At 41.6% G+C, this 22,300-nt stretch overlaps 1 protein-coding gene across 3 annotated transcripts in view; it reads left to right on the top strand.

Annotated features, from left to right (window-relative positions):
• The window catches only part of phf2 (PHD finger protein 2), a 30,310-nt gene extending 20,577 nt beyond the window's left edge, over window positions 1-9,733 (top strand). The window contains exons 16-22 of one of the 3 annotated variants that reach the window (XM_055024346.1): window positions 693-760; window positions 1,477-1,646; window positions 4,338-4,629; window positions 6,360-6,455; window positions 6,533-6,642; window positions 6,720-7,035; window positions 7,914-9,733. In XM_055024346.1, coding sequence (XP_054880321.1) covers window positions 693-760; window positions 1,477-1,646; window positions 4,338-4,629; window positions 6,360-6,455; window positions 6,533-6,642; window positions 6,720-7,035; window positions 7,914-7,925 — 1,064 coding nt within the window. In that variant the 3' untranslated portion in view covers window positions 7,926-9,733. Of the gene's footprint in view, window positions 1-692; window positions 761-1,476; window positions 1,647-4,333; window positions 4,630-6,359; window positions 6,456-6,532; window positions 6,643-6,719; window positions 7,036-7,913 lie in introns of all 3 variants that reach the window. The other 2 variants (XM_055024328.1, XM_055024338.1) reach the window with 2 other exon arrangements.
• The last annotated feature ends 12,567 nt before the right edge of the window (window positions 9,734-22,300 follow it).

Below are 22,300 nucleotides of genomic sequence, written 5' to 3'. Positions count from 1 at the left end.
AAAACCGCCTGACTCTTTCCCCAGAGCAGCCGCCGCTCTGCATACCAGAGATCTGAGACCAGGGTCCGGACGTTAGCTCTACACCTGCCTTCCTCCAACAGTGCGAAACTGGACAGTACCTGTCTGGATCACTAACAAGAAACAGGACAACATGAAATGCAGTGATCAAAAATCAAACCTCGGATCCAACTCCTGTCTAATGCAACCGCAAATTCATGAACTGTCTGCTACCAAGCCACTTAAACTGCCTCTGCTAAATAGAAGACCACTATCAGCAACAGGAATATTTAATGACTTCATCACCGAGCAGAATATCGGCATTATGTGACTGATGACAGTAACGAATCACCTGCACTAACTGACTCAGCGCCTCTTAATTAGAATTTATTAAGCGAGAGAGTAAAAACCATAAAAGAGACGGAGGGGTTGCTATAATATTTCTCGAGTCACTAAACTGCAAAAAGGTCTTTTAACTGAGCTTTTAAATATCTGGGAACCGAGATAAAATGCAGTCGACGTGCTCCAACACTTACTTCATACCAAAACCCCAAATGTGTGGAAGTTTTCTTCGTTGACTACAGTGCGTTGTTGTCTACTATGTAATAATTATGATGGTTCATTAACATGTGTTGCCATTTATCAGAACCTGCTCTACTCTGATGTTTATGAATGAACTCTTCTTTCTTGCCCAGTCTTATCGGACATCAGAGAACCCTTTCAGCCGGCCAAAAAAGCAAAGTTCCAACCCTTAGTGAGCAAGGTATGTATGCTGACCAGAACCCGAAACTGCCTCTGCAAAATACTAAAGCTGCTCATCTCTGTCATCTGACATGCAAGAAGCTGTGACTTGATTGCGAACATGTTATTAAAAATGTGAGAAATGCTTACAGAGCAGTTGAAAGGTAAAGTATCTGTTTGGTGAGGATCGCTGAGGGGAAGTAGGCTTGGTCTGAATGGAGGAATTAGTCCAAATGTTCTGATGTTCCCATATCTCACATATCTGGATAGAGTAACAGGCAGGCAACATGTAAGTCCAGCCTGGACTTTACAGGGTTTATATGGGGTCTGAATATTTCAGTTTTAGGCCTTAAAAAGCCCAAATCACCAATCATGTGGTGCAACTGATATTCCAGAGTGACTTATAGTCTGGAACATCCAGCACAATGAATGACGGTTTCGATCAAATGTCAGAAGAAGTACAGAAGCTTTGATGAGTGCAAAACCACTTCACAGCTTCAGTGGGACTCAGCAGTAAGCTGTTGAAGGACAGGGCTGATTCAGAACCTAGTTGGGACACAGATCCTGGACGTTTAGGTGTTGATTGTCCTTAAAAAGTCGGCGTTGCCTCACTGAAACAGAAACCCTGATACCTTCAGTTGCTGTGAACGGCAGACCGAATGCATGTTTTTGCCTCGGGCCGCTTCCCGTTAAACTCTCTGCAAACGTGTTTCTTCTTTGTGTCACTTCCTGCACCAGCAGAGCGTGGACTCCTCAGACGAAGAGACCTTGCACATAGACACGGAGGCCAAGCCCGAGGTCAAGAGTCGCAACTCTAAGATGAAGAAGAAGAGTGGAAGTGCCGCAGGGATCCTGGACCTGCTGCAGGCCAGCAAACAAGTGGGCGGGATCGACTACAACACCAACAGGTAGGATAAATACCAGCACATAAAACCCCCTCGTCTTCTTCAGATCTAACAAAATTGGTGTCAAACGTTTGTGCAGCAAAAAGTTTTGTTTGTACCTCTCTTATTTTAAATATATGGTGACCTTTCATGACCTGTGAAAACATTTATTATCTTTAAAACTATAGAGGCACAAACAAAACGTTTTGCTGCACAAAAGTAGCACAAACATTTGACACCAATAAATTGGGTGTCAAATGTTTGTGCTGCAAAAATATTCGTTTGCGCCACTATCATTTTAAAGATATCAATAAATGTTTCCAGAGGTTATGAAAGGTCAACCACCTCCTTCAAATCAGACAAAATTGGTGTCAATCATCTCGACTGTGTTTACGCAGCAAGCGTTTTCATTTTGTGCCGCTTTGGCTTTGAAGATATTAAAGTAAGTTTAAAGGTCAAAAGGTCAACTCCCCTCCCCCCCACACTTGCTAAAATCAAACAAGATTTATGTCAAACATATTTGTGAAGTTTGTGCAGAAAAGAAAAATGTTTCTCTGGCAACATTTATTAACGTCTTTATGATGTTTGTGCCTTTTGAAGCACAAATATTTGACACCAATTTGGTTTTAAGAAGGTGGGGGTGTTGGGGGTTGGGGATGGGCTTCTCTCAGGTTCACATGAAGCCCCCTGGGTTCCGCCCTTCTCCTGGGCAGTATCACATGCACAGCATTAATCTCTTAATGGACCCCTTGAGACTCTCTTTCTTCTCTGCAAATGAATTTCTGGCCTCTTTAATGGGCCGAGTCTCTGACAAACAAACGAGCCGCTCTGTGATCGAATAAAAAAGTTGAGTTTTCCCATTTTTTCTCGAAGCTGAAAGGCAACAGGCGGTTTACAAATACTCCGTCAGCAGTTTGTGTTAAATCAGTGTTTGCATCCCGTCCCACACTAATCTATCAAGGCCTCCGTGGCTCCAGGCGCTTCCTTCTGCCTCACTCTGTTTGCTGTTTCCCTTCACCTCTTGATGGTCTATTTCCACCACACTGAAAGCTACAAATGAGGAATGAAAGAGAGAAACAAAACATTGCTGAAATATGTTCATTTTTCGGAAAGTTTCTGTGCTTTGAACAGGGGCTGAAGCGATTACCGGGTATTATCGGGTCGTAGGATAGTGGATTTGTCATGTCAGTCGCTGACTGGCCTTCCTCTTAAGGCGTTTCGTTTGTGTTCAGATTCCGACTTCATGTTCACACCGCATATTTACACGCTGCGCATAAAAAGACTTTTAACCGTTATGACTAAACTTTTTTTTTTTTAAATCTAGTTTCATTAGAATTAGAAAAAAACATCAATTTGCCAAAACAAGAGAGACAGACTGTCTCTCTGGCATGGCACCGTAAAACACACATTCTATGTACGTTTTGTATGTTTGTTGTTGTTTTTTGCGTTTCTGTCTTAATGTCCAGCACTTCGGCCACCAAGCCAGCTTTTGAAATAAAGCTACAGGAATAACGTTGATTGATTCATAAGGATCGTCCTCCTTCATGACAATTGCTCCATTGTTGGTCATATGAAATGACAACAAGTCCTGTACCTACATGGGTGACAACGACCATAACTGGTCATTTTCCTTTGACCAATTATGGAATGCTCATAAATGCAAGCCTGAGAACATCTTCGCAATCATGAGGGAGGGTGGCAGCAGTATCATGTTGCCTCAAGATGTGTGTGTGTGGGTGTGTGTGTGCGTATGTGTGTGTGTGTGTGTGCTTGTAATACCTTGTGGGGACCAGAGCCTGGTCAGGGGTCAGATTTAGGAGTAAGGTGTGAATTGAGTTTTGGTTAGGGATAGGATAAGGATAAGGCTGTAGAAATGAATGGGAGTCAATGGAAAGTCCCACACTGCCACACACCTGAACTGCTGCTTAGCAACACAGTCTCCTCCATTTAGAGGTCGTCTACACAAATTGTACTCAAGTGACACTACTTCAACCTATTTTTATTCGAGTAGATGTAAAAGGTAGCCGTCTAAGAAGTGTTTAAATTAAGAGTAAAAATAAAGTTACTGAGTAACTGATCAAATTATCAGTCATTTAATACTTAAAAATCACCTCATCAGACAGACCAAAACATCAAATTTTATGGACCAAAATGACAATAATTCATATAACAAAAAAAACAAAACAAAATCAGACAGAATAATTTTTTTTCTAAGTCAGTTTCTATCAATATAAAACTTAAGAAACTTTAACAAAAGCTGCAGCTGTGTGTTTCTGCCTGGTGATTTTTTGGGGGTTAAAACATGTTTGTTCTTCATTCAGTGGGTAGAGAAGCCAGAAAGTTTACTCAAGTAAGAGCAGCGAGACTTCATAACAATATTACTCAAGTAAAAGTCATTTTTTATTTTTTCATAAAAAGTTCCTCAAATAAATGGAACTGAGTAAAAGTAGCTAGTTCTGACTAATCGGGAGGAATAGGACAAGTTTCAAGCAATCTATCAAACATGTCTCTCTCTCTCTCATTATTCTCATATTTAACAAACGTGGCAATAGATCTAAAATTGGAACAGTTTAATAAAATGTTATTATATACGGTAAGAAAGAAGGCTGCCTGTCCTTTTGCACAGTGTACATATGTGTCCAGATGGCGTTTTCGTTGATGCCAGTTGACATGTAACGGGGTTGTTCTGTTCGGCGCTCATTCCCCTGCAGCCAGCCGCCTGCGTCTCCCAGCACACAGGAGGCCATTCAGGGCATGCTGTCCATGGCCAACCTGTCCTCCTCGGAGACCCTGGAGCAGCCGTGGAGCAACAGCCAGTCCAAGAGCAACTCGCACAGCTCGCAGGCGCACAAGAAGAGCGGCGCGGGAGCCGGCGGGAGCAGCAACAGCAAGCGGCCCACCAAGAGGCTCCCGAAGAAACCTCGAAAAAGCAGCAGCATCGAGAGCCTGGACTACGACGACGACGAGCAGGATCACATGGACGCGTGTTTCAAAGACTCCGACTACGGTAAGCAGAAGGAACATGTCAGCCGACGTAGACTTAAATATGGTGAGATGTTGAAATATTTTGAAAAATCAACTCCGCTCTGGCTACTGTACAGCGCGCTGCTCTCAGGAGTGAAGAGAAACTGGAGACGATGAAGTAGAGGTAGAGGAAACACGGCAAAAAACACAAAATCAGATTTTTGGTCTGGTGCAAGCAATTTAGCGCATTTGAAATAGAACAAAATTAACTTGTAACATGAAAAAATATACCTTTCTAGCCAAATAATCTGTCAATGGAACTTGAATTTTTTTCATCAATTTTAAGGAAATTTGGCTGTGTTCACACTGCAACCTGAAATGACCCAATTCCAATTTCTTGGATGTAATGAAACCTGTATCTGATCTCTTCATGACAGTCTGAAAAACACACATCTGATTTTTTATTTTATTTTATTTTTCAAATGCAACCGAGGACACTTGGGTGTCCGATTCAAATGTGTCACAGTCATGCATGACTTGAAACGTAAATATTCTGTGGCCTACTGCGCATGCGGGACACTTCCAGGTCGTTTGCCCCGTTCACACTAGAGATCACATGCAGGTCGCAAATGTTTGGAGGTGTGAACGGCCACGGCAAAGAAAAAAGAAAAAAAAAATTGGACTTGGATCACTTCACGCAGCAGTGTGAACGCAGCCTTAGAGACTTGAAACAAACTCTGATATCTTGCTGGAAAATAACTCGTTAGATTTGTCTCATTTCAAGTGTACTAAGATATTTGCACCAGCAACTGGACAAAAATTACTTGGTGAGACTCAGTGTTTTTTACAGTGTGCTGCTTGTGGAGCGAATGACAGCAGCTCTGACGTCAAATTGAAATTTTACAACAAAACGGTCAAATAATTACATTCCCTGGCTGAATTTTTTTCTCTCTGTTTTTGCTGATGCGAACAGGTGCCGCTAAAAACAAACCGATTCATCATGAACTTCCTGCCTCTTGTAGCCAGAGATCGTTTCATTTGGATGATCGGAGCTCGTGTTTATTCTTCTGCGTGTTGTTTCCAAATGTTCTCCATCGCGTCGCCCGGCTTTCTTTGTGAAGCCCTTCCAAGCGAAGCTGTTTGAACCGAGCGCCGCTTGTTAAGAAGCCATTAACACTCGTTGTGAACTGTTGTTTTACTTGCTGTTTGAACTCCTAATTAGAGTCTAATTAGTTGTTCGTAGCACGAACATTCCTGCTGTGTAATCCCGGGCCGGGCCGGAGCTGCAGTCTGCTCTGCCTCTGTAAACAGGCCATTCTTTATGTTGATCACCCAGTTATCAGATATTTAAGCCTAGATTGGGATGATCGTGCCGTGAGCGGGCTGAGAGGGGGAAGCGGCCAACAGCTGGCCCACAGCTGTCCTGCAGGCCACCGCTGGGTGTGCTTTCTGGAGCCGTCTCGTTTTTCGTTGTTGTTCTTCTCTTTCTTTGTTTGCTGATATTCGTTGTCTTGACAAACGTGACATTACATCGGCCTGTAACAATATAATGTTGCAAGCCAACGTTACATTGCTGGTCTGTGATGTTTGTTCAATGTGCATTAGTTTGTAGGGAAAAAGAAAGAAAAGAGGTGGAGAAAACTTTAAATGAAGTCAACTGTTTAGTAAAAAAAAAACAAAAAAAACCAACAAAACAAAAAAGCAGCTGATTGGACTTTAGCCGAGGAATCACGCTTGTCATGCCAGTCACGTGTTGACCTGTTTGGGTTTCAGTGTACCCGTCGTTGGAGTCCGAAGAGGACAATCCCGTTTTCAAATCGAGATCCAAAAAGCGGAAAAGCAGCGACGACACTCCGTACAGCCCGACAGGTAAGCGCCGCGCCGCAGCGCCGCCGCAGTGCTCTTGTCACTCAAGCCCCCGAGTCCTAAAAGCGCTGTTGTTGCAGCGCGGGTCGGACCCTCGGTTCCTCGGCACGAGCGACCGGCGAGAGAAGGAGCCCGCGTGGCTTCGATTGAAACGGGGCTGGCCGCCGCCGCAGCCAAGCTGTCTCACCAGGTAGGCACCCCCAGAGCGCCGGGGCAGGCGGACGCTCGTCACCCGGTAAGGATAACCAGGTGTCGCGTGTCCTGCAGGAGGAGCAGCAGAGGACCAAGAAGAAAAAGAAAAGCGGCAAGAAGAAGAGCGTGGCGACGGAGGAGCCACCGAAACACTCTCAGGACAGCAGCTCCCCGGACCACAACGCCGACTCGCAGGACGGCAGCCTGTCCGACCACGAGTTCACCACCGGCACCGCCAAGTCCCCGGGCGGGCCGCAGCCCATGGCGCCGGGGATCTTCCTCAGCCAGAGGCGGCCGTCCGTGTCCTCTCCCAACAACAGCACCAACTCCACGAGCACCAACAGCAGCAGCGCCGCCAGGGCGGACCGACTGGGCCCCGCAGACGCCAAAGGTCCGCACCACAACTTCTGTCTGTTCTGCGTCAGATTCACAAAATGATTTCTGTAACTTTAGAAAAATATTGGTATTTGAGACTTTGCCGGCATGTGTTTGATGGAGCAGCACTGTTTCTACTGGCTTCCCTCTTTAGCTTTGAACTCATCGGATTGGAACAACCAAGTGAACTGGTTGTCTAGAGAATAGAATAGAATGGAATAGGAAGATAGAATGGAGCAGAATAGAATTTTTATTGACTACTATTCCATCCAAAGTCTTAAATATTAATAATACAAATATGATCATAACAGCTAAAATTGCATATATATGTATAAATATGTATATGTATTTAAAATAACTGCGTAAGTCGTTCAGATATGACTGAATAAAGTAAATAGATAAATAAATAAAATAACAAGCATGCCCATGCAAATATGTTAATCTTTAAATAATCTACAATGAGTGCAGAGAAAATGAGATGAAAGTTACTCAGTTATTCGTTGTAAAGTCTTATCAGCTGCAGGCAGAACTGAAATGAAGAGGAATTCAGTCGAGTTCGGACTGCGGAGGATTTCAAACCGGACCCGATCCGTGGTGGTTCTGGCTCCTAAAACCAAGATTATTTGACTTATTATAAGATAATTTACCTATATTATTATAAAGCAATCTGTCAATGGAACTAGTACTTTTTTCATCAATATTAAGGAACTATTTATTTAAAACAAGCTCATGAACCTTGCTGAAGTTACTTGTAAGGTCCTAGTATACTTATTTCCAGTATACTAAGACATTTTCACTAGAAACTAGACTAAATATACTTGGTAAGATTCTGTGTTTTTGCAGTGTAGCTGGACATGCGACCTCATTTTCCGTCGTTTCTTCTTCTCTCCACAGCGAAGCGGCTAAAGAAAGGCATGGCGACGGCCAAACAGAGACTGGGAAAGATCCTAAAGATCCATCGAAACGGAAAGCTCCTCCTGTAGCAGCAGCAGGCCGTTAGTGGACTGGGCCGGTTGACCGACTGGGCCCCGTCCCAGACTCGCAGGCTGCTCACTAACAAGCAGCCAACAAGAGGAGAATTAGGAAAAAAAAACAAAAACTGAAAAGACGCGGGAGCGTAGGAAAATCATGCATTTTTCAATTTCTAAGAAGAACATCACTCAGATAGGTTTTTGCCTCTACTTATACTTTATAACTTTCAGATATTAAAGTGTACAGAAGCTATTATAAATATTTTTTAAGAGAACATGTCTCATTTTACTACAGCTGTCATTTTATCAGGGGTTGCTCAATAGAAGTACATTGCAGTCATTCCAAGATTTGCGAAAGTATCCCCTGCATGTGTATGAGTTGCATGCGTGCTTCGGGTCGGGGTCGGCGGAGTAGAGGGGCTTTGGGGGAGGGGATTGGTGGGAGGGAGGGTCTCCTACCCGTGGATGCAGCTTGTCATTGTCAGACTGAGACGGGATCTTCCTGGAGCGTCGCATTGGATCAGCGCCAACCCCAAGCAGCATTTATGCCTTCACATCCACACTTAACGTTCGCAGAGCACTATCAGCGCCGCCACTTATTTATTCTAGTTCGAGTCGTTAGATAGGAAAATGGAAACAAACGACTGTAAAGCACAAAGCACACCGAGTCCGGACATTTCTCCAACGCGAACGTAGGACGACGCACATTGGCGGACTGGACCGGACCGGACCGGACCGGACAGGGGGAACCAGGGAGCGGGGTGGGGACCGGGACGCGACGCGGGAACACGACAATAAGCCTCATCCCTGACAGACGCAGTCACACGGGGATACTTTCTCTCTTCCTTTGCTTCCACAGGCAGCACAGCACACTTTCCACCTGTTTCTGTGTTTTGTTTTTATGGCTTCACTGTATAGAATGTAGCTTTGTACATAGCCTTTTAAGTTTTTGTATCATTTTTATTTTTTTTTTGCTTCCCATTTAATTCTACATTTTTACTTTTTTTTTTTTTTTGTTTTTTTAATAATTTAATTTGAAAAGTATCTATGTATGTATATGAATTTCTGATACTGTCCTCCATTTCCGTCACTCCGGTCATCAGTGCTGCCTTGGGAAACAACAGGAGGAATTAGCCAACATGTTTATCGTCATATGGCCTTACATACACGAAGCTAACTGTATTGTGATTCTGTTTGAGCGAGAAGTGAAGCTTTGAGGAGAAAAAAACTGTAGAAAAGAAGAAAAAGAAAAAAAAACCCACAAAGTTTCTATGACCAGCCACTTGTCCGACTTCTAGTATCCTGAAGGTTTCAGAATTATTTTACTAGCACCTTGTGAAGTGTTTCTGTGTCAGTGATGTAATTTATTAATGTTTGTAGCTTTTTTATACTTGTACAATTCCTAAAAGGTTTTGCTTTTGGATATATACCAACAAAGTTGTGAAACGACCCTTTAATTTGTTTTGTTTTTTTCCATGTTGGGGTGCGTGTCGGAGGCGTCGCAGCCGGTCGCCCTCCGCCCCGTCCCGTCCCGTCAGACGTGTGTCTTGTGTTCCTGCGGCGGCGTCCATCGCGTCTCCACCGGGACGTTCTCTCCTCTCGTTCTCTCAGCAATTACTTTTTCTTTTTTTCTTTTTCCTTTGAGGTTTTTAATTTGTACAGTACATGTGTTGCTTTGTCGTGATTTATTTTTGTATGTCTGACTCATTAAATGCATCCACTGTGACCCAGCAGTGAATCATACTTATTCTTACTGTCTTCCTTGCTGTTTTACCTCAGTAATGTTGCAGATGTTTTTTTTTGCTTGTTTGTTTTCTATACTTGAAGTTTTTTGTAGTTTGATGTTTTTTCTGTTTTCAGCTTCACTTTCAAACTCCAGGAGCTTGCAGACATGTTGAGTGATATTGTTGCCACTTGGTGACATGTCTTTCTCCCATATGACTAGCAGTGCACCGATTGCAGTTTTCTGGCCAATCGATGATTACCGATCTTTAAAAAGCCTGATCTGCCGATTCCGATTTTGGCCGATACCAATTTTCTTTATTGTCTGAAATGCCATTTAAAGTAGCAAGAAAGTTGACAACAATGGGGCGACTTGTTAACTGCCAAAGTGCAGATATGACCTGGTGAGATGATCAGACCTCCAATGAGAGAACAGAAGAGGATAGAGTTCATTTTTGGACCTTTGTTGAGGTAGATGAAATCGGCTTCACATGTCAGTATCGAGCGATCTCCAAAAATTCAAAAAATCTGCCGCCCGACAAATCGGCACACCCCTAGTTCAGAAGCTGGATTTCATCCGGATTTGCCTGATCAGATAAACTGTTTTCTCCAAGGTCGTGGTCGGATGCTCAGTTGTCCCAGAGTTCGGTTGAAGAGTAATTTGTTTTCTTTGCCGGATACTTGAGAAAATTGTTGAAGGAGCAGCTGGATGTCATCTGCATAAAAGTTAAGCAGATATTCTGAAGATATTCCAAGTGGGCCCAGAAGACAGCCATGAGTTTCCTCACATGTTAAGACCAGTTGGAGTTTGACATGTGGTGGTTTATAACACCACATGTCTTTAACTCACAATGAAATTACCAAAATAAATGAGTTGAGGCTTGACTGTGACATAGGACCAAATTCTTGAGATTCAACTTGGATTTAAGAAAAAGTTACTTTTAAATCTGGTCTACATGGAACCTGAAGGCTCTGAAAATAGTTCCAAAAATCTTGACTAAACTGCAGTTTGCTGACTAAGACGGTGGACTGACAATGTCAAAGGCTTCTAAATCGCCTAACGAGACTCAAACAGTAACTTTCACAGTGATTGCAACCATCATGGTGTCACTGGGTGCTTTAAGCAAAGCAAAAGGAATCTGTTGAATGCATTTTATGAAAACCAGATTGGTATTTATCAAACATTTTGCATTGATCTTGAAGAAATTGGGGGGGGTGGAGGTTCTTTGTAAAATGTTTCTAAATAGCTGTAACTTAGAAACAGGACTGTAATTAGCTGAGAGGAGTCCAAGAAGTTTTTAATACCAGGTTTGATGACATATCGTCACCTACCTAAAGTAATACCCAAAATCACTACTTGACAAAAAAAACAGGAAGGTGGCAATATTTAAATGGGAAGGAGAGACAACTGGTTCATCTTGGTCAACAGAAATCAGCCAAGATACCAGAACTATGAAGCTCTTCAGGTCTGATTCGTCCCCGAGTCCAATTCCCAGATGTCTGAAGGTCATGGCTGCAGGCAGGGATGAGTGGCATGGGAATGTCCGTCCATCAGACTGCAGGAAGGAGGCAGGTTCTGTGTGCCGGAGACGAACGGGTTTTGACGTGAAATGTCTAAATCAATAACAGAGGAAAAGATGAAGGCCTTGAGAAGATGCCAGCTGGAAACGAAAAGACGGCGTCATTGTCCAAAGTGAAACATGGCTTGTACCGACGTGGGGTGAAAGGTCACTCAGAGAAGAAGAAGGTGTTCTCCTGAAGCATAACGTAGTTTGTGGGTGGATTCAGAGACTCATACCTTGTGCTGTTGAGGCCGTGTTCTGATTCAATGTCAGTTGAAGCGTGCTCAAAGTGGTTTCTTTATGCCTTATCAGGCCTTTCCCACTCAGTGTAACAATAAGTTACACTGAGTGGGAAAAGGTTTGTAACCCTGGCAACACCGACCCAACTGGGAAGGACGAAGTTCCAGTAAACTGTGAGAAGCTAGTGGCAGAAACCAGAGTTGGGTACTAACTAGTTACATTTACTCAATGAACCTGATTAGCTTTTTGTGGGGAAAAAAGTATTTTTAGTGGTATTTTTTACTGTGCTGTACTTTCACTTGAGAATATCTACTATAACTTGAACAAAATTTCTGGATTCTCTACCCACAGAATGAAGAACAAACATGATTTGGTTTGAACCAAAAATCATTTTATTTTTATTTAAAGAAATTGATATGGACAAGTTTTATTTTGCCTGATTTTTTATTATTATTTTTTTTGTTGTTGTTGCTTATATGAATTATTGTCATTTTGGTCCTTAAAATACCAGAATTTCCACTTAACTTTATATTTCTGACAATTTGTTGATGTAATTAACATTAAATGATTGATCATTTGATCAGTTACTCAGTGCTTGAGTAAAGAGAAATAATTTTGAAGGAGCAAAAAGTAGACAGTGCAAAAAGCATTATATACATAGTAGTTATATCAACTGAAATTTCCTTTGCAAAACAAAAGTGTAACCCCATTAGGTTAATGTCTGTTGTGGCGCATCACCTGAGAATTTCCCAGTCTATTGGCCTCATTCAGTCATGAATTCAGACAGGCAGAACTCTTGGCCACTAGATGGAGCCCAAGAAATATTTGAGCAAATCCTGATAAAGGCATAAATAAACCACTTTGAGCACTGCAGCTCAATCACGTTATTGAAAAGTTGTTTGAAGTTTCGTTGCGGGGAAAAAAACGTTACTTTGATGTGTCAATTTGAGGTATTTTCAATATTTCTCCATTTAAAAAACATTGAGAAACAACTTCTGTCTGACAAATCTCAAAACTGATCCTCAACAGAACAAAAGCTCCACTTTCTTGAATATGACCGTGAAGTCATAACCCACCATCCAGTCTGCATCTGTGTTAAAGTGCATAAAAAAAGACAAAGCTTAAATATAAACCCAGCTCACAGCCCCGTTGTGATTTCACCCCTCTAAAAGTTTTAAAACCTTCTGATCGTTTCTTATATTTCCTTTACGATCACGTGCAGGTTTTAATTTCTGGGATGGAAGAAAAAGTTTTAGCAGCAGATGTTGAAATAACTTTGTAGAGTGGAAGAAAATTAGGAACAGCACAATGACTCAAATTTGAGTCTGAAACCTAAATAAGTCAATTAACTCCCCATTTGTGTAATTTAAGATGCATTACACTAATAGGGAAGTTATTTCTTGCATTCATCATGGTGCTGCCTTTTAATTCCACGCTAATAACACATCTGGACACAGTTGATGGCGCAGAAATAAAGCAGGCGGTAATCTTCATGGGAATTTATTTCCCCATGATCGTGTGTCTGTTTGCGTGTGTGCGCGAGTGTGTGTGACGCAGCAAGGACACTAAAGGTCGTGACCCCGCTTCCACTGTGCTTAGCATCAAAGTGGGTCATTGTCATTAGCTTACTCAACGCCAGAGCGTGCGTCGGTGCTGCGGACGAGTCACACTGAACATTTCATTATAAGCACATATATTCAATTTTGATACTAGGTATTAAGCATTGCGATGAAATTCAATTTATTTTTAAATAAACTGAACTGAAATTGAATGTCTCAGGTTCTTATCAACAAAATACACTTAGCATCATCCTGTACCATTTTATTTTGTTTTATTGCAGTGTGTGTGGTTGTGTGTGGTTGCGTGTGTGCGTATGTGTGTGTGTGTGTGTGTCTGCGTGCCCATGCTTTTGCTACTTGACTTTGAATCTGTCTCTGTGATTGGATTATTTTTGTTACGTAAACTGTCTTGAGATGACTTGTCTTGTGAATTGGTGCTCGATAAATAAACTTAATTAAATTTGAATAATTTTCCAAAATGATATACAAAAGTTTGGTTGATCTTTCATTTAGCTCTTTATAGTCTTTTTTATGAGGGATGCACGATTCATCGGCATTGGCTGATATTAGTCATTTTTAGGAAATCGGTATCTACCAGATAAATACAACTGGGCCAACATAAACAACAGAAGAAAGGATCATTATTTCCATCTTGTTGCCGTCTTTTTCTGGTATAAAAAAATTTAAAAAAGATTCAATAGATGTCAAAACAGTTAGAAATATAGCTCTGGAAATAATGAAGAGCCCACTGCATTGAACCCACTGAAATTCCACCAAATATTGATTTCTGAACACTTCCTGAGTTAAAACATTAGTTTTGTTGTTTCTAAATGAATACAAACTTATTTTCTCTGCATTATTTGACAGCGCTGCATCTGTTTTTGTTAAATTTTCCTTTTCTCCAAATAAACACCAAATTGTTGCTCGGAATGAGACATGTTGTCAGTAATTCATAGAATAAAAGAACAATGTTCATTTTACTCAAACATATACCTATAAAACATAAAATCAGAGAACTTGATCAGAATACGTGCTAAATACAATATCTGTAAATATCGGTTATCAGCCAAAACAATAATGAGAATATTGGATATCGATATCAACCCAAATTTTCATATTGGTCCCTCCCTAATTATTATCAGTAGTTTTGGTGTTATTTTTATTATCATTAATGTGTGTTTTGGCATTTATCTTGAATAAGCTCAATGAGGTTGAGTAAAACATGGGAACCCAGCTAACATCTCGCTGGTCGATATAAAATCTCGGCCTGGGAGAACACCTCCTCCCTGGCGCTCTGCTGTAAGACAAAGATATTCTTTTGCTCCCTGAGCACATCATCGTCTTCTCTCCCCATTTCTGGTCCTTCAAAGGCCAAGTGGGGTCACAATTTAAACGTCAGAGTTTGAACAACAATGCCTGTGGAGTGTTACAGTCTAACTGCGTTCAGGGCCGCCTTAGCATTCACAGATGTGGGCGGGCCGCCCCGGTCCGCTTTGAACGAGTCTCAGGTGGCGAGGAGAAACGGGCCATGTGACAGATGTTCGAATTACTCAGGAATGTCAGCTCCAGCTTTGTCTTGTGTGGCCCTGCAAACAAGCATTTTCCCCTTTTCGTGTCACCGTCATCCCAGTCTCTGGAGCACCTTTATTCCTCCCAGTCTTTCCAGTTCAGACCTGTCCTCTTCATAAAGCACGTTGACTCATCTGGTAAACTTATGGCAGCACCTGCAGCAAACTCCTCACCCATTTTTTTATTTTTATGAATTGACTCTGTCAGATTGCTGCTGTTGGACTCACTCGGCTTAAGAGTTGCAGAAGGAAGCTCGGTTTCTGTCTATGTGCAGCATGCAGTCGCTGTGGTAAACATTCCTAAATCTTTCCTTGCAGAAGAGAAAAGCCCAAATGTAAAAACTGATGTCAAATGCACTGTAAAAACACAAATCTGGCCAAGTATTTTTGGTCTGGTTTTAGTACACTTGAAATAAAACTAAACTAACTTGCAAGAAAGATTAAAAAAGAAAAAGAAGCTTGTTTTAGGTTAACAAGTCCTTAAGTTGGTGAAATAGTACTAACTCCATTTAGAGATAACTTCACTTATAAAGTGGGGAAAATATCTTGTTATAAGTGAAATAATCTGCCAGTGGAACTAGTACTTTTTGATCGATATTACAAAATAATTTACTTGGAACAAGCTCCTATATCTTGCTGAAAAAGGTATTTTTGTCTTATTTCATGTGTGACAAGACAAAACTAGACCAAACATTGTGGTAAGATGTGTTTTTGCAGTGTGGGTGGAAGTCTTATTGTTTCAGCTTCCTGAAGACATGTCACGTAAAGAGAGCTTGTTTTATTTAGTAAAGCTCAATTTCACTCACAGTATTAAAAGCAAACATCAACACACCGCTTGTTTTTCTGCTGGCATTCATAAAAATAATGTCACATTATTAATATGACAACAGTAATTTCAGGGCGCTTACCCAGAGGAAAGTCAATACAGGTCCAATACATTTACACAGATTCCAAATCCAACACATTTTTTCTTACACCTTACTGTTTTCAAATCAAAATCACATCAAATTTTATTTGTATAGCACATTTCAGCAGCAAAGCATTTCAAAGTGCTTTACATCATAACAAACACAGCAACACAAAGTCATGCAACACAGAATCAACAATCACATGACATTATGTCAAGTTTCATCATTAAATTTATAATTGATTATGTTTCAAGTACAATTCTAAACAGGTGGGTTTTCAGTCGAGATTTGAAGGGACCCAGTGTTTCAGCCGTATTCTGTTTTCTTTTTCTTTTAATGTTATTATTTCTGCTACTCTTATTTTGTACTGTCCAATTTCTGTCATGACAATTTAAATTTCACACTTGATGGACTAATGGAGGATTATCTTCTCCGTTTTTATCTGAAAAGGGGAAATGTCAAAAAGTTGAAGAAAAGGCTGGTTTCCTTCAATTTAAATGAGTGAATGTAATCAGTTGCCACCCACATAGGGTGCTATACATGGTGCTATGAAAACATCAACGTGAAAATGTCCCTTTTCGTTTAACAAGCAAATTGCGGGAAAGCAATAAACATATTAGTATAAGCAGCAGATTTGTGACAATTTTAAAGTGACTTGGGTTTCATTTTGGATGCAAAAATGAATCCTGGTCTGCCAGCACTGGGAGTCTCCCAAGTGCAATTACTCTGTTTACTCTGGTTGGAAAAGGAGGGAAATTACATTTGAAAGCTCTCCGTGGGCTCACGGAGTCATTGCCATGGATGTGCCCGATGTTTACCAAAGTATTTCAAAGGAAACAAGAAGCCACGTCATGCATCGACAGGCGTCTCAGCGGCCTCACCAGGGGCTCCGTTTGTAGCTCGCCTGCAGCAAACGCTCATCTAATCGTTCGGAGAGGCTCCTGTGACGGACCGCCGCCGCTGGAGCGCTGTCTAAACAAACAATCCTAATCATTCTCAAACTCATTCCTTCAAACGGTTCCGTGCCTGGCGATGCGGAGGATGAGCGGTGTGTCTGAAGCTGCGGCGCGGTCATCTGGGTGTGATTATTCATCATCCTGCACAACAGTCCCACTAACTGGGCAGCGGCATCACGCTCCTCTGAAACAAGTGGGGGTTTATTTTCAGGCCTCTGCTTTTCCTCCCTGCTCCAGATTGCCCCGGGAGATTGGCTTTCTCCGCCTGTGAAACAGATACCATCTAAACCATTAGCGCTCATTCACTGCCATGTGCCACTCTGTAGCTCAGGTTCCTGCGACCCCGGGGTCAAGCGGCTGAGAGCTCCCTGACCTCCAGCACTTCCTCCCGATATTAACTGGGTAGTTATGTAGTCAAAAGTCCTGATATAGAACATTGGTTTATTTCGATAATTGCCAATCAGGCCGAGCGCCGAGGAGAGCGGTGATCTCCACATGATGGCCGGGTCTTTCTGTGGCTTACTGAGGGCATAATGACAGCAAGCAGAGGAAGCGTAGGCCTCTCTGGCTAAAATTATGCGGTCAAAATGCCTGCTGGCTGTAATGCTTTCTTCTAGCTCAGCTAAATGCAAAACAAACCCGTTTTACACTGATCATTGCAGATATTGCAGCAGCTGCTTGTATCACCTTCCAGACCAGCAGTCTGCAACCTTTACAACCCAAAGAGCCATTGTTGCCATCACTCTAGCTTCTTTTTGGTTCTGCTCTTTATATATATATATATATATATATATATATATATATATATATATATATATATATATATATATATATATATATATATATATTATATATATATATATATATATATATATATATATATATATATAAGCAAAAAAAACTATTTAATATCTAATTTTGGGAATTATATTTTTAATCATGCGTCATGTCTTGTTTCATGCATGTACATTTTCCTGCTTTTGAGCTGTGACCATGTAGAAATATGCTTGAGATGTAAAAAAATAAAAAGCCTGATATTGCCTGTTTTCTTACAAAAAGAGGATGTTGTGATAAACCGACTTGCATCTCAAACAGACCGACTTTATGGGAAAATTGTAACAAATGTACATAAAAAAATAATTATTACATTTTGAGCGTCAGGAAAGTTTGCACTGAAATAAATGTCTGTGTCTCAACGTCACATTGTTTAAGAGATTTTATGTCACAAACACGTCTCAGAATGCAGGAGAGTTTTGTTGAATTTTTTCATTTTCACTCTTTGTCCTACTGCACATGCTGGTGATTGCCCACATCTAAGCATTCTTTTTTAAACTGGTTTTAGCTCAATTTAACTTCTAGTTACTAACAAAGTACAAATTTTATTAGTATTTAGTGCTAGCCTAGATACTAATAATAGCATCTTTAGCCAGCTTTAGCATTTTAGCTAAATTTAGCTTCTTAATGGGTTTCTTCTCAGTGTATGGACTATGTCACTTCAGGTCAACATGCTAGTGCTAGCCTATGTGCTGTCATTAGTATTTTTGTTAGATTTACCTTTTAAGCTAATTTTAGCTTGTATGTCTTTTCTAAATTATTCTACTGATATGAAAACATTTTTCAGTTTGTTCCATATTTCTTTGACACAACTCGAACATTGTTGTAATTTTGACTACTTTTATTTTCTCTCATTTTGCTGCTGGAAATTTGAATAAATAAAATAATCATTATTGTTTTATTATCCTTTTTTTTTTGTTGATCTGATCACATAGGTTCTTGTTAAGATTTGCGTGTGGTTCGAACCATTTGAAGAGAATCCATAACACACTGTCTGAAAAATGTGTTATGGATTTGTGTTCCTCTCCCTATCTACTCTGGTGCCACTAAATAAAATGTCTTCCAAGCATTTTGTCTGGGGCCTAATTTGACATAGAGTGTTTGGGAATTTCTCCTAACATGTTGACTCTCGGGGAAAAACAGCAAACCTGTTAGCCTGCTGAGTTTGTCCTCCCACAGACTCGCTATCTGCCCTTTAGTCAGTGAAGGACATAGCGGTGTGTTTGTGACACATGTCTCATACGTGCAATGTGTTTTCGCGTGTGGCAACATCAAAAAATGTGACACAGGCCTCATCAGTGATGCAAACGGTTTTAAAGCAAGAGTCGGAGTCTCCTCCCATCGCTTGTTGTGCAGAGCGTGGGGAACGCTGTCCCAAGCTTGAGTGCATGTCAATTACAGCATAATTCTCCTTGACCTCAGTGAGTAAATAAACACCCTAAAACCAGAGGATAATCATCGCAGGCACTTTTTTATTTTTATCAGTGCAGTCCAGATGATACATGGAAACTGCATGCGGGCCGCCCTGCCCTCCACTATAAATAGTTGACAGCAATCAAATAAAATAAATGAACTGTCAGAGCACAAGTGTTTACAAGCACGACAAAATTTAAAGTAATTAGAAGTAAATTTGTTGCATTTCTGAGTAAGTGGTAGCAGATAGGCCTCTGACAGGGAGGCAGTGAGGTGTGACTGGCTGATTTAGAGCAGTGAAGCTGCCCAGCTCTGTGTAAACCTTTAAAATCAACAAGGAACGTACCCCCCCAAACCCACACATGTGCACGCACGCGCACACACACCCACACACACACACACACACACACCCCCCCCCACCCACACACACACACACACACACACCCCACACACACACACACACAATTGTGTTTCTGTATTTTGTGGGACTTTACTTCCATTCATTTTCTACAGCCTATCCCTTCCCCTTCCCCTATTCTTATTCCTAACCAAAAGTCAATTGACACCTTAGCCCTAAACCTGAAACCTATCCCAAAAACAGCATTTTCCTTCACAAGAAAATGTCCCCACAACCCCATATAGTAGACAGAAATAGGTATCCACAAGGATATAAAAACCTGGTTCACGCACACACACATGCACACATGTTGTCACTCACACATTGCTGCACATCAAGCAATTCCTGGCCTCAGTGCTGCTCCTGTTTAGTTGTTAGTACGTTATTTCCACAGTCGGGTAGTGCCTGGTCACATTTATTCACTTAAGAGTATTTACTTCTACTTGAGTAATTTTATTTTGAAATATTATTTTACTTCAGTAAAATTTCTGGATTCTTAATCCACTGAATGAAGAACAAACATGTTTCAAACCAAAACTTCACCAGACACACACCCCTGCAATTTTTTTGTGAAAACTGCACCCCCTTTTTTTTCTTTCTTTCAAGGAAACTGACTTGGAAAAAATTTATTTTGCCTGATTTTATTTTTTTATTACTTCTATGAATTATTGACATTTAGTGCTATAAATGCCAGAATTTCCAATTAATTTGAAATTTTGGTTTGCCTGATTATGTTATTTGTCAATATGAAGTACTTGTATAGACCTTTAATAAAATAGTTTCTCACTCTTATTTAAGTAATTTCTTGAACAGCTGCTTTTTACTTTAACATGAGCAAAAAACATTTGGTAAAGTTGTAAAATTTTTGTGGGGCTCTGGTTGTTTCTTGCTCTTTTGTGGGAATTATAGACATCCAAGTGTTTTTATTTGGCCTTTTCTGCCTCCACCGATCATGTTCTCATGCAGAACAATAACTAGATCCCATTTTAGTTTGCGACGGCGAATGAGTCGTTCAGCGTTAGTGATGCTGTTGGACACATCATTGCACTAAGGCCTCCTGTTGTGAACTTTGAAGACCTCGCCATGGCCTCGTTCATGTGGCCAGCTGAAGAGGACCAGCGCTGATTACAGAGAGATGCGTGCAGCTGAAACAATGTGCTGTCATGAACTTGAGCTTGGGGAGAAACGCTTTACATGCGGTGGCCATATTTGGGGATTTGAAATCTTTCATTTGGGAGAGACCGCAGCGTTTGTTTGAAGGCCATTGTCGCTGGGGCTTTTACACAGGCCAGATAAACAGAAGGTGTGGAGAGCAGCGGAGGGAACCTGAACGGAGGTGTTACCACCATCCAAGTTGATGAATGAGTATGCCATGAATTCAGCAAATCTGCTCCCCCAGAAACACACACACACCAGACGTCTCCCTTCTCTCCCCCTCACCAAGCCCCTTTTTTTTCGGGGCGACTCCGCCTGACCATGAGTAAATGACAAATAAGGAATGATTTGCTAAAAGCAAAACCCTAAAAACAAACAAACCATTACGCCGTGCAGCACGGAGGGCTGGGTTAGTGCTTCTAATTCAGGTGAACTGCACACAAATTTCCCCCGGCTGGCACACTTACAGCTGTAATAACACACAACACGCACACAGAGAGGGCTGCTGGTGAGCAGTGTGTGTGCAGGCTGAACAGTGTCCGCGCATTGCCCTCACAGCAAACGTCTCACGCTGCAGCCCTGACCATGGAGGGGAAAATGCTTTTCACAACCTATAAACATCCAGAACATTCCCAGGAGCAACAGTCTGCGCTCAGTCCATCCAGCTGTGTTCAAGGAAGAGAATGGATTTATCACAGTCCTGTACAGAATGTTTGTTCATAGAAAATGAATAAATATTAGTCTTTATTGCTACCAAATGAATAAGACTGAGATGTTCTGTTTTATTCTGGATGCCGATAAGAACAAACTCTTCTGCTGTTTGACATTTTCCTTACGGTGCATTCGCACCAGTCCTGCTCAGTCCGCTTTCATTGAACTGTAGTTTGTTTGTCGAGAAGGTCCGGTTCGTTTGGGGAGGTGTGAATGCATTATCGGACTCTGAAGCAAACTTTAGTCCATCTACAAACCTTGGTCTCTGTTCGGTTGAAGTGTGATGCAGCGCAGTGCATTCTGGGCCAACAGAGCCAAAATAAATGAGCGAGTCTCGCGCTGCATAAAGAAATGGCTCCACAGAAGAAAGAGAAATCCTACAGCCGCCAAAATCTGACGGACGCTCCTCCATTTCCACTTTATGAGATTTCTGTGTTGTTTCCTTCAGTAGGAGATGAACAGGTTCTTCAATTAGTTTGTATCGTTTCAGGGTCGTGTGAGCTTGGTTTATTTTTAATACCTGAGTGTTTGTGTGTGTGTGTGTGTTATTTTCCTGCGTTAGTTGTTGAGGACAGGTCTCTGGACGTGGGATATTCTCAGCCAGAGAGACAAGAGGGAGTGTATTTGTCTGCGTTTTCTTTTCCGAGTTCCATGTTTATTTTCTGTTTCTTCGGTTTCAGAGCGTGGGCTCCAAAACTGCAACGCGAATGATTAAAATTAAAGCGCTCGGATTGAAAGCTGTTTTTTCCAGCCTGCGGCACAAACATTTGGCATTTTGTCCTTTTATAGGGATCCTAATGACCTGTTGGGAACGCTCGGCCCTAAATGATGTGTTACAGGAAATAAACTTCAGAGGGATTTGCCTCTGTGTCGCCCTGCCTCAGATTATGTAAAGAACTTTTAATGGGTTTGATGTTTACAACAGTTAGCATTTGAAGCTCTGAACGCTTGGAGAAAAGTAATGCGGAGCAGAGCGCTCAGTTATGATTAGGGTCGATGTGAGCGCCAAGCAAAGTGGGGGGTTCTGTAAACAGACCAGAAGACATCAAGGAGGAGGATAAGGACGTTTTCACTTTGAATCCACATCATTCAGGCCACACACACACACGCACACACCCGGGTTCTTTACCTGTGAGTTGTGCGAGGAATTCAGGTCTTTTTTTGCGGCAACATAATGGGTGGAACAAAGTCTTGGATCTGAGCGCATGGATCTAGAAAAGATGAGGTGGCATCCAGCTCACCACAGATCAGTGGCCCATTATTACCAGACGGGGGCAGAGTTCCC

Source organism: Poeciliopsis prolifica, unplaced genomic scaffold (genome assembly GCF_027474105.1).
Source record: "Poeciliopsis prolifica strain line A6 unplaced genomic scaffold, Auburn_PproV2 SCAFFOLD003, whole genome shotgun sequence".
In the NCBI taxonomy this organism is placed as follows: Eukaryota; Metazoa; Chordata; class Actinopteri; order Cyprinodontiformes; family Poeciliidae; genus Poeciliopsis; species Poeciliopsis prolifica.
This window is presented reverse-complemented; position numbering and strand designations above follow the sequence as displayed.